Source organism: Coregonus lavaretus (assembly GCF_964263955.1).
Source record: "Coregonus lavaretus genome assembly, contig: HAP1_SCAFFOLD_421, whole genome shotgun sequence".
NCBI classification, from domain to species: Eukaryota; Metazoa; Chordata; class Actinopteri; order Salmoniformes; family Salmonidae; genus Coregonus; species Coregonus lavaretus.
Genome location: NW_028158552.1, coordinates 303,482 through 316,262, shown reverse-complemented (window position 1 = coordinate 316,262; position 12,781 = coordinate 303,482). Strand labels below are relative to the sequence as shown.

Sequence of the window (12,781 nt, the reverse complement as noted above, 5' to 3'; positions counted from 1 at the left end):
TTTGATGTCATACAAGCAACAAATGTGCACTTCACATTTCCATATCATAATACTCATATCATATACAGTGTCAACGTTTATGATCACCAGGTCGGATTTACAGTTACAAGGTGACATGGCGTCATACCCTGGGTTGTTCTGAACAGAATGAGCCCATGTTTGTCTATTGTGAAGGAAATATACCGCAGCACCTGAATGCACTCATGTCTCCTTTCTATGACAACAAAAGCTGTTTCTCTTAAAAATATATATATATATTTTTTTATGAGCATGCTTTGTAAATGTTTCTAAAACAATAAATGTATTACTAGTAAGAAGTAAATGTGGTATATTGCTTATAACTTTTAACCAAAATATCACAGATGAGACAAACATTTTCACCTGCCCCAGTAAGTGTGTTACTATGGTAACGTGACTCAAGTCAAGTGAGATCGAGTCCGACTAGTAGAAGTATTGTCTTCTTTCCTCTAACAGTTGAAACTCAAAACACTGGAAAAACAACCTGGCTTGTGAACAAAAACTATGTAAATAGCCAAGAAACACGAGGACAAAGTCTCACTTCGTTTGAAGTAAAGTAGACCATATTTTAATAATAATAATAATATATATTTAATTTTAATTTTATGAGAAGCTCTTCTAAAAATGCATCTTTCACTCAGCCCTTCATGTGCACAAAGCCCCCCGGCAGAGTTTAAGTGCGAGGTGGGATGTACAGGATTCATAAAATCGTACTTTGCGCGCGATTATTTGACCAGCTATGAAACAAAAACGACAGAAATACTTTGCAAACAGCTACTACTGCAGCATATCACTTATAAATGTGATCAAACTTGACTATTTTATTCACAAACGCGAATGAAATGCTCGCACCGTGGAGCCCTGACCACCCCCCGCCAACGTGGACAGTGAAATAGACCTCTTACCCGCCCAATGCCAAAATCGACCCGCATTTGTCAGGTGGCGGGTGTTAGTTTTAGGCCTGGATCACGTAAACAAACAAACAAAACGTATAAAAAAAAAAAAAAACTTATATACACCGAACAAAAATATAAACGCGACATGTAAAAGTGTTGGTCCCATGTTTCATGAGATGAAATAGAAGATCCCAGAAATTTTCCATACGCACAAAAAGCTCATTTATGTCAAATTGAGGACAAACTTGTTTACATCCCCGTTTGTGAGCATTTTCTCCTTTGCCAAGATAATCCATCCACCTGACAGGTGTGGCACATCAAGAAGCTGATTAAAAACAGCATGATCATTACACAGGTGCACCTTGTGCTGGGGACAACAAAAGGCCACTCTAAAATGTGCAGTTTTGTCACACAACGCAATGCCACAGATGTCTGAAGTTGAGGGAGCGTGTAATTGGCATGATGACTGCAGGAATGTCCAACAGAGCTGTTGCTGGAGAATTGAATGTTCATTTCTCTACCATAAGCCGCCTCCAATGTCATTTTAGAGAATTCTGCAGGACGTCCAACCAGCCTCACAACCGCAGACCACGTGTATGGCGTCGTGTGGGTGAGTGGTGGCGGTGGGGTTACGGTATGGGCAGGCATAAGCTACGGACAACGAACACAATCGTATTTTATTGATGAAACGGCCGGCCTCCTGGGCTTTTCACGCACTACAGTGTCTACGGTTTTACGAGAACGGTGCGACAAAAAAAAAAAATACATCCAGTCAGCAGCAGTCCTGTGGGCGAAAACAGCTCGTTGATGAGAGGTCAAAGGAGAATGGCAAGAATGGTGCAAGCTAGGTGGGCCACAAACAGACAAATAACGGCGCAGTACAACAGTGGTGTGCAGAACGGCATCTCAGAACACAAAACCCGTTGGTCCTTGTCACGGATGGACTATTGCAGCAGACGACCACACCGGGTTCCACACCAATCAGCTAAAAACAAGAAGAAGCGGCTCCAACGGTCACGTGATCACCAACACTGGACAATTGAGTCGAAAAAAACGGCACCCGGAACCTGACGGCAAGTTCAGTTTCCTTGAGTGGCCTGCACAGTCCCCAGACCTCACCCCAATAGAGCATCTTTGGGATGAGATGAAACGGGACGCTCGCAGCGTGAATGTACAGCCGTCCAATCTGCGTAATGCGATAGAGTCAGCATTGCCCAAAATCCCTATGAAACGTTTCCCGACACCTTGTAGAACGCCCAGAAGAATCCAGGCTGTACTCCATGGGGTGTAACTAATCAACTGTTCGGTGAGTGTAAAATGCACATAAAAATCACCAGTGTAATGTTTGGATTCAGTCTTTTGGCAGGTGAACGTTTGTGTCCTCACCCTGGGTCTATTAAATTTCCCATAATCTACAAACTGTTCAAAATGTCAATTAATACATGGTTAACGCATATGCTTTTCATATTTCAGTAAGAAACATTTGAATGTAGCCCCATCCATATAAGCCAATTCCCACGATTGTAAAAAGGGTTAAGATCCATTCTGTTTTTTTCTACTTTCTTACCTATATATTGAACACTGCATTGTTGAGAAAGAGCTCGTAAGTAAGCATTTCGCTGGACAGTTTTACACCTGTTGTATCCTGCTTACACAACACATACTTTGATTTGATTGAAACGGTTACATCACAAGATATCTTCACATCAACCATCTTCCTCCATGATACCACTGAAGAGGACTGAGCAGTCCCATGTCGCATACCTCTTTCAGCCTCTTGACAGCGTAGTCAGTACTCCTCATGGTAGCCCGGTACACATGTCCAAAACCCCCCTCTCCTATCTGCCTGGCCTGGGAGAAGTCCTCTGTTCCCCTCTGGACTTCCTCAAACGGCCAACACATAGCACTGGACAGCAGGGGGCCCCTGGAGTCAGACCACTAATGAAGAAGAACAAGACTTTATTGATCAATTTTCCTCTGCTTTGATCCCAACCCTCCAAAAAGACACAATCACCCACAGACTAATGAGACAGACCCAACCACCCACAGACTAATGAGAAAGACCCAACCACCCACAGACTAATGAGACAGACACAACCACCCACAGACTAATGAGACAGACTCAACCACCCACAGACTAATGAGAAAGACCCAACCACCCACAGACTAATGAGACAGACACAACCACCCACAGACTAATGAGAAAGACCCAACCACCCACAGACTAATGAGAAAGACACAACCACCCACAGACTAATGAGACAGACACAACCACCCACAGACTAATGAGACAGACACAACCACCCACAGACTAATGAGAAAGATACTTTGGTATAGAACATAAATTACATCTACTACCGGTATTAGTAACCATGAATGAGTAGTCATTGTCGAGACCGACTGCCTACCAGAGAAATCAAACCGTTCTAAATATGTGTTAGTTCTGTTTTATTGTTTCGGTCTACTTTACAACCATTTCCTGAAGTCAACTATTTCATTCTGCTTTTTACATCTGAATCTAACAATAGCGACTATAGTTCCTCTCTCACACCGCTTTTCTTTCAAAGGCTGCGTTTACACAAGCAGGCCACTTTTGATGTATCGCCCAATTATTGGCAAAAGATCCGATCTGATCTGTCAAGACTAAAAAAGGGTTTTATAAAAATACACCCGAGTATACAAAACATTAAGAACACCTCTTTCCACGATAGACCGACCAGGTGAATCCAAGCTATGATCCCTTATTAATGTCACCGGTTAAATCCACTTCAAAATCAGTGTAGATGAAGGGGAGGAGACAGGTTAAAGAAGGATTTGAGACATGGATTATGTATGTGTGCCATTCAGAGGGTGAAAGGCCAAGACAAAAGATTGAAGAAATGTAGGTTGTTCTGAGGGCAAAGGGGGGTGGGGGAGTTCAACTCAATTTTAGGAAGGTGTTCCTAATGTTTGGTAAACTCGGAGCACATTTGATTGATTGATGGATTGCTACTGAATGGCTTCCGTCACCTGTTGGTCTATAGACGCCCCTCTGTGGTCCTGTGATTTCAGCTCTGTGGGTGGAGGGCCAGGTTTGGGCAGAGCCCTCAGTCCTGGAGGGAGAGACAGTCTGAGTGAAGGTGGAGCATAGACCGATCTGATAGCACAGCACTTTAAAACTGGGTCAAATGGACCAACGATAGCACAGCACTTTAAACTGGGTCAAATGGACCAACGATAGCAGTGAATTTAAACTGGGTAAAATGGATCAACGATAGCAGTGAATTTAAACTGGGTAAAATGGATCAACGATAGCAGTGAATTTAAACTGGGTAAAATGGATCAACGATAGCAGTGAATTTAAACTGGGTAAAATGGATCAACGATAGCAGTGAATTTAAACTGGGTAAAATGGATCAACGATAGCAGTGAATTTAAACTGGGTAAAATGGATCAACGATAGCAGTGAATTTAAACTGGGTAAAATGGATCAACGATAGCAGTGAATTTAAACTGGGTCAAATGGATCAACGATAGCAGTGAATTTAAACTGGGTTACATGGATCAACGATAGCAGTGAATTTAAACTGGGTTACATGGACCAACGATAGCAGTGAATTTAAACTGGGTTACATGGACCAACGATAGCAGTGAATTTAAACTGGGTTACATGGACCAACGATAGCAGTGAATTTAAACTGGGTTACATGGACCAACGATAGCAGTGAATTTAAACTGGGTTACATGGACCAACGATAGCAGTGAATTTAAACTGGGTTACATGGACCAACGATAGCAGTGAATTTAAACTGGGTTACATGGACCAACGATAGCAGTGAATTTAAACTGGGTTACATGGACCAACGATAGCAGTGAATTTAAACTGGGTTACATGGATCAACGATAGCAGTGAATTTAAACTGGGTTACATGGATCAACGATAGCAGTGAATTTAAACTGGGTTACATGGATCAACGATAGCAGTGAATTTAAACTGGGTTACATGGATCAACGATAGCAGTGAATTTAAACTGGGTTACATGGACCAACGATAGCAGTGAATTTAAACTGGGTTACATGGATCAACGATAGCAGTGAATTTAAACTGGGTTACATGGATCAACGATAGCAGTGAATTTAAACTGGGTTACATGGACCAACGATAGCAGTGAATTTAAACTGGGTTACATGGACCAACGATAGCAGTGAATTTAAACTGGGTTACATGGACCAACGATAGCAGTGAATTTAAACTGGGTTACATGGACCAACGATAGCAGTGAATTTAAACTGGGTTACATGGACCAACGATAGCAGTGAATTTAAACTGGGTTACATGGACCAACGATAGCAGTGAATTTAAACTGGGTTACATGGACCAACGATAGCAGTGAATTTAAACTGGGTTACATGGACCAACGATAGCAGTGAATAATATGATAAAATACCTTACAGCCGTGTTATGAACATATTAAAAACACAGAGATCCTATAAACACAGAGATCCTATAAACACAGAGATCCTATAAACACAGAGATCCTATAAACACAGAGATCCTATAAACACAGAGATCCTATAAACACAGAGATCCTATAAACACAGAGATCCTATATGTAATTCTATGGTGTAAAATATGATAAGACTTTATAAGCCTTTGTTAGAATCATATTACAAGCAGTGTGGAATTTTTGTATTTTATTTATTTAAAAAAAATTTTTGGCAGACGCTCTTATCCAGAGCGACTTACATGAGCAATTAGGGTTAAGTGACACAGACAGATTTTTCACCTAGTCGGCTCGGGGATTAGAACCAGCAACCTTTCGGTTACTGGCACAACGCTCTTAACCACTAAGCTACCTGCCTAAATCTTGTAAGAAGTGTTATAATAATCAGTGTTGTAAGCATAGTATGCGCAGTGTATAGTGAGAAGAGACGTTACCAGGTGGAGAGAGTCTCTTCGTGGTCAGAGTGCTGGCAGGATGGGCTTTAGGAGGGGGGTTGAAGAAGTGAGAGGGGGGAACGGGAGGCTCCAGTTTAACCTGCGACGGGGCAGCAAGTGGAGTGGAAGAGGGCCGCTGTCCACTGGGCTTCCCTATATTAACAAAACAGAAGCCTTTACACAGTCATCTTCCAGAAGCATCCATTATAAAGAACAATGATTCTTCCCGGTCGGTCGGTCGTCCGTCCGTCCGTCCTGTCCGTCCGTCCTGTCCGTCTGCGCGCGCACGCGTCCGTCCGTCTGTCTCTGTCTGTCTGTCTGTGCACGCACACGTCCGTCCTTCTGCCCAGGTCTGTGTCAAACTCACAGTCCAGGATGATGTCTCTGGCTCTGAACAGCTGCAGCTTCTCCAACACGTTCAGTAGTTCTCCCACTGTTCCATTCCTCTGAGCCCAGTGGTTCATCACCCAGTCTGTCCGTCGCTCTCTCCTCTCAGCCAGACGTCTGTCAGTCTGGTCCGTCAACACATGGGACGCTGCCATGGAGGACCAATAACAAAATGGTATAGAAATCAATAATTGTTTAGAGATCAAATCACACCATAATACACCTCAGTTACAGTCACAGCAGCACTACTGTTGTTCGCTCTGCTCTTCCTGATCGGGAAAAACTCTGGGCCCTACAGGGTCATACTTAGGGCCCCAGAGGTTATTCCTTATTAGGTCATGTGGCCAGGAAAAACTGTGGGTCCTGCTCATAATGTATCCAGCTAGTTAACTGTCTCATCTGTATAATGGCTTTTTTACTGAGCTAGCTAGCTAGCTAGCTAGCAATACCGTTCAAAGCAAAGATACTTACAACTTTATTTGGTGTTCATAGTCAATGGAAATCAACTTTAAGCAAATATTATCTATACTGAAAGATACTGGCTTCACCTCTTCCTCTCTGCTTTAGCTTGGCTATCCCCAACGGCGCATGCATGACTACTAGCTAGCTAGCGAGAGGCTATACCTGAGAGGAAGAAGCGAGAGGGTTTCGGCAAGCAACTCATTCATTATTTAGCAAGTGAGGAGTTATTTTATGGGGGGGCAATGAGAGTGTCAAATTTAGAATTGCTATTTTGATACGTGATGCATCAGCATGCTTCAGTTCGGCTGGACGAGTGTGCTGCATACCAGCGGTGCAAAGTACTTAAGTAGTAGTTTAAAGTATTTTTTACTTAAGTAGTTTGAGGGTATCTGTACTTTATTTATATTTGACAACTTTTATTTCACTACATTTTAAAACGACATTTATGTACTTTTTACTACATACATTTTCCCTGACACCCTAAAGTACTCGTTACATTTTGAATGCTTAGCAGGACAGGAAAATCGTCAAATTCATGCACTTATCAAGAGAACATCCCTGGTCATCCCTACTGCCTCTGATCTGACGGACTCACGAAACACAAATGCTTAATTTGTAAAGATGTCTGAATGTTCGCGTGTGCCCCTGGCTATCCGTAAAATAAAACAAAACAAGAAAATGTGCGGTCTGGTTTCCTTAATGTAAGGAATTAGAAATTATTTATACTTTTAATTTTGATACTTAAGTATATTAAAAACCAAATATTTTCAGACTTTTACTCAAGTAATATTTTACTGGGTGACTTTCACTCGAGTCATTTTCTACTAAAGGTATCTTTACTTTTACTCAAGTATGACAATTGGGTAGTTTTCCCACCACTGCTGCATAATCCCTTAAGGCCAGGCACCACAGGCAAAACATAATCCCTTAAGGCCAGGCACCACAGGCAAAACATAATCCTTTAAGGCCAGGCACCACAGGCAAAACATAATCCCTTAAGGCCAGGCACCACAGGCAAAACATAATCCCTTAAGGCCAGGCACCACAGGCAAAACATAATCCCTTAAGGCCAGGCACCACAGGCAAAACATAATCCCTTAAGGCCAGGCACCACAGGCAAAACATAATCCCTTAAGGCCAGGCACCACAGGCAAAACATAATCCCTTAAGGCCAGGCACCACAGGCAAAACATAATCCCTTAAGGCCAGGCACCACAGGCAAAACATAATCCCTTAAGGCCAGGCACCACAGGCAAAACATAATCCTTTAAGGCCAGGCACCACAGGCAAAACATAATCCCTTAAGGCCAGGCACCACAGGCAAAAAATAATCCCTTAAGGCCAGGCACCACAGGCAAAACATAATCCCTTAAGGCCAGGCACCACAGGCAAAAAATTGTGATTTTGCTTCCATCTACAACTTCTATAATTTCACAAAATGTACAAATAAATCAGAATGTATATAAATACTTGATTTGTATCATTTTTTCCCATCGCCGTCAACTACACCTAGCATACATTGTGCTCCTCTGCATACATTGTGCTCCTCTGCATACATTGTGCTCCTCTGCATACATTGTGCTCCTCTGCATACATTGTGCTCCTCTGCATACATTGTGCTCCTCTGCATACATTGTGCTCCTCTGCATACGTTGTGGTCCTCTGTAGCTCAGCTGATAGAGCACGGCGCTTGTAACGCCAAGGTAGTGGGTTCGATCCCCGGGACCACCCATACACAAAAAAAAAAATGTATGCAGGCATGACTGTAAGTCGCTTTGGATAAAAGCGTCTGCTAAATGGCAGATTATATTATTATTTATACATTTTGTTCTTGTTAGCATGTTTCATGATGAACTTAAACCGCTATTTTAAAAAATCTTCACGTTGAATCATATCATTCAAAAGCTTGTTTTCCGGAGCATATCGTTAGTTAGTCCATACATGGCTATATTCTTTGTAGATGTAGTGCTTCGTGCTGAAAAATGAGTAATTTCCTGACATCCGATTGGTTACCGGCATTTAAAAGGCCCTTTCCGGCAACCTGATTGGTTAAAATGCCTCAGCATTTCCTTGTTTGAAAATATCTCCCGCGAAGAATCCACGTAAAGAGAGACAAAATTAGAAATTCTCAAAGAAAATACCTACTGTATGTGAATAAAAATAGGCGATCTCAGTTGGCCAATGCGAGAAAAGCAGTGAATGATAGAAAACATGAGCCTGATCAGCCGATCCAGGAAGTGGCAGTACAGGTAGAGGAGGGAAAGGAGGAGGCCGGCAGCAGCGCGCCGAGACGCACATTAGTTGAGATGAAGATGACAGCTAGCAGCTAGCAGCGATCAACCAGACAGCAGCCAGCTAGCAGCGATCAACCAGACGGCAGCCAGCTAGCAGCGATCAACCAGACGGCAGCCAGCTAGCAGCGATCAACCAGACGGCAGCCAGCTAGCAGCGATCAACCAGACGGCAGCCAGCTAGCAGCGATCAACCAGACGGCAGCCAGCTAGCAGCGATCAACCAGACGGCAGCCATCTAGCAGCGATCAACCAGACGGCAGCCAGCTAGCAGCGATCAACCAGACGGCAGCCAGCTAGCAGCGATCAACCAGACGGCAGCCAGCTAGCAGCGATCAACCAGACGGCAGCCAGCTAGCAGCGATCAACCAGACAGCAGCCAGCTAGCAGCAATCAACCAGACAGCAGCCAGCTAGCCGCAATCAACCAGACAGCAATCAACCAGCTAGCCGCGATCAACCAGACAGCAATCAACCAGCTAGCCGCGATCAACCAGACAGCAATCAACCAGCTAGCCGCGATCAACCAGACAGCAATCAACCAGCTAGCCGCGATCAACCAGACAGCAGCCAGCTAGCAGCGATCAACCAGACAGCAGCCAGCTAGCAGCAATCAACCAGACAGCAGCCAGCTAGCAGCAATCAACCAGACAGCAGCCAGCCAACAGTCTCTTTTATTCCACATGTCACAAATAAACCAACATGTACATGATTTGATTTGCCCTTAGTGTCTAAACACTGGACTGAAAATCACTATAGACCCCCACCAACCAGGGATTCTGTCATGATAGAATGTGCACACTGAAGGTGATCGTGATGCATTTAGGAGGAGTGTTTCCACTTCCTCCAGGCTGCAGGAGGGCTCCAGGGGAGATGTGGCATTCGATATAAATGTGAGGATGGTTCTTCTAGCCCACGAACTTGGACTTGGTTATGCAGCTCTAAAGAAAATCAACAAAGGGATTCCTTCCCTGAGTCTCAGCTCATATCAGAGACGTGACAGGTCAATAAAAAGGGAGAGTAGCCCATTATTGTCAGGTGACTTGCTGTGTATAAATAATATTTATTTCCTTGCTCCAGCAAATGTAATCAAAGTAAATAGACAGAGCGATAGGAAAACATACCCATACAACGAGACTATCACATAGGCCTACGGTGTCATAGGGCTGTAGCCTTCTGTCATTACTGAGTAAATACATGCTGATATGCTAATATTTACATAGGGTAACATGCTAATATTTACATAGGGTAACATGCTGATATTTACATAGGGTAACATGCTGATATTTACATAGGGTAACATTTACATCAGGGGTGTCAAACGTACGGCCCGCGGGCCGGATCAGGCCCGCAAACGGGTTTAATCCGGCCCGCGAGATGATTTTGAGAGAAAAATAAATAAATAAAAAAAAATGTTTTTTTTGTAAAGTATAAAAATGCGCTGCCATTTTTCTATAAAATAAACTGCTGTTCCAATTGCGTCCACTGGATGGCGCAATAGCAATTGTGTTAAGCAAGCAAACTGTTTATACCGGGGCAGAGCAAGTAGGTCAAGCACGTGCAGCCAATGAGCTACTTTGTTTTGCCCGCGATATTTATTACGGCTTCTACTTTTAACATTATGTGCTTTGGCACCCTCATTGCCCCAATATGTCTCTGTCAAAAAAGAGAAAAGTGGACACAGAGTGCAGAGTGTTCCAAGAAAAATTGTCATCCTATTTATTCACGGAATTGAATGGGAAAGCTGTATGTTTGGTGTGTTCAGAGCATGTTGCAGTGCTGAAAGAATATAACCTTCGTCGCCACTATGTGAGTCTTCATGCCGACAAATATGACAACTTTCAAGGACAGCGGAGATGAGAGAAGGTGAATGAACTGTTGGCGGGTCTGAAGAAACAGCAGTCTGTGTTTACTCACAGCCGAGACATCAGTGACACTGCAGTGAAAGCTAGCTACCTCATTGCTAATGAAATCGCAGTGGCTTCAAAACCATTTAGTGAGGGTGAATTTGTAAAAACATGCATGATGAAGGCAGCGGAGATTGTGTGCCCTGAAAAGCGGCAGGATTTTGCAAATATCAGCCTGACAAGAAATACAGTTGCAGACAGGATTTCCGATCTTTCAGTGGATTTGGACAGCCAGTTGAAGCCAAAAGTAAAGTCATTTATTGCGTTTTCGGTTGCAATTGATGAAAGCACGGACATTACAGATGTTGCACAACTGGCCATTTTCATCCGCGGAGTTGATGACACATTGACCGTCACCGAGGAGTTTGTGGAGTTGGTGCCGATGACAGATACAACGACAGCAGCTGATATTTTTACCGCACTCGTTGGCGCGCTGGACAGGGTCGGAGTGGACTGGTCCCGCGCTGTCAGCCTGGCTACAGATGGTGCGCCTTCAATGATCGGGAAAAAAAGCAGGCGTTGTGACAAAGTTCAGAGAGAAAGTGCAATCTGCAAATGGAGGACGTGATTTTTTGACTTTTCACTGTATTTTGCACCAGGAGGCTTTTTTTTGTTGCAAGTCATTAAAGATGGATAACGTCATGAAGGTGGTCATCCAAACTGTTAATTTCATCCGATCCAGAAGCCTGAATCACCGTCAGTTTGACAGCCTTCTCAGAGAGAAAGACCACATCTATGGCCTGCCATACCACACTGAGGTAAGATGGTTAAGCCGAGGTGCTGTGCTGAGGCGTTTCTTTGATTTACGAGAAGAAATTGAACAGTTCATGGAAGAAAAGGGCAAACCAGTGTTAGAATTTCATTCCGCAGAATGGATGCAGGACCTTGCATTTATGGTGGATGTTACAGAGCACCTGAATAACTTGAACAAACAGCTGCAAGGGCGCAACAAAGTTGTCACGCAGTATTATGACAGCATACGTTCTTTCAAGTTGAAGCTGTCATTGTGGGAGACGCAACTTGCCGGTGGTGATGCAGCTCACATCCCCTGTCTGAAAAATGTGTGCGCGACCCAACGTGGCAGACATGAAGCGATTCAAAGATAAAATAACGGGACTGTTACGGGAGTTTGAGCAACGCTTTCAGATTTATGTTGATGTTTTTATGTTGATGTGCTATTGTTTTTAATTGTTTTTATTTGTATATTTAACCTATTCTTGACTCTGTGGTTCTTGCACTTGTTTGGGGAACAGGATTTCATTATTTTTATCTACATTTCTGCCTGAGAAATGACACCCTGATATAGTTCTGTGATCTGTGATATACTTCTGTGAATCACTGAGGCATTGTGTGTTTGTGTGTTCTTTGTCCTCAGAACTTTCAAATAACTTGAGGTGTTTTATGATTAATAGTGATGTTGTGCTTTTGGACACTGTCCTCAGGCTCCAGCTTTATGTTTATATGTTTTTATGTTGATGTGCTATTGTTTTTAATTGATTTTATTTTATTTGTATATTTAACCTATTCTTGACTCTGTGGTTCTTGCACTTGTTTGGGGAACAGGATTTCATTATTTTTATCTACATTTCTGCCTGAGAAATTACACCCTGATATAGTTCTGTGATCTGTGAAACAGTTCTGTTAATCACTGAGGCATTGTGTGTTTGTGTGTTCTTTTTCTTTAGAATTTTCAAATAAACTTGACGTGTTTTATGATTAATAGTGATGTTGTGCTTGTACTATTTTGGACACACTGTCCTCAGGCTCCAGCTTTATGTTGATCGTATTAAAACAAAGAAAACAATCTGAAGTTGTTGTTTTTAAGTTATATATACCATGATTTTTCCGGTCCGGCCCACTTGGGAATAGATTTTCCTCCATGTGGCCCCTGAGCTAAAATGAG

General features: G+C 43.0%; 1 protein-coding gene across 2 annotated transcripts in view; it reads right to left on the bottom strand.

Annotated features, from left to right (window-relative positions):
* The window catches only part of LOC311123851 (interleukin-1 receptor-associated kinase 1-like), a 36,146-nt gene that overhangs the window by 21,586 nt on the left and 1,779 nt on the right, over window positions 1–12,781 (bottom strand). For both annotated transcript variants that reach the window (XM_084198073.1, XM_084198072.1), the window contains exons 2-5: window positions 6,200–6,367; window positions 5,833–5,985; window positions 3,924–4,006; window positions 2,679–2,852 (exon numbers count right to left, since the gene is read on the bottom strand). In XM_084198073.1, the coding sequence (XP_084054199.1) occupies window positions 2,679–2,852; window positions 3,924–4,006; window positions 5,833–5,985; window positions 6,200–6,367 (578 nt within the window). The remainder of the gene's footprint in view (window positions 1–2,678; window positions 2,853–3,923; window positions 4,007–5,832; window positions 5,986–6,199; window positions 6,368–12,781) is intronic.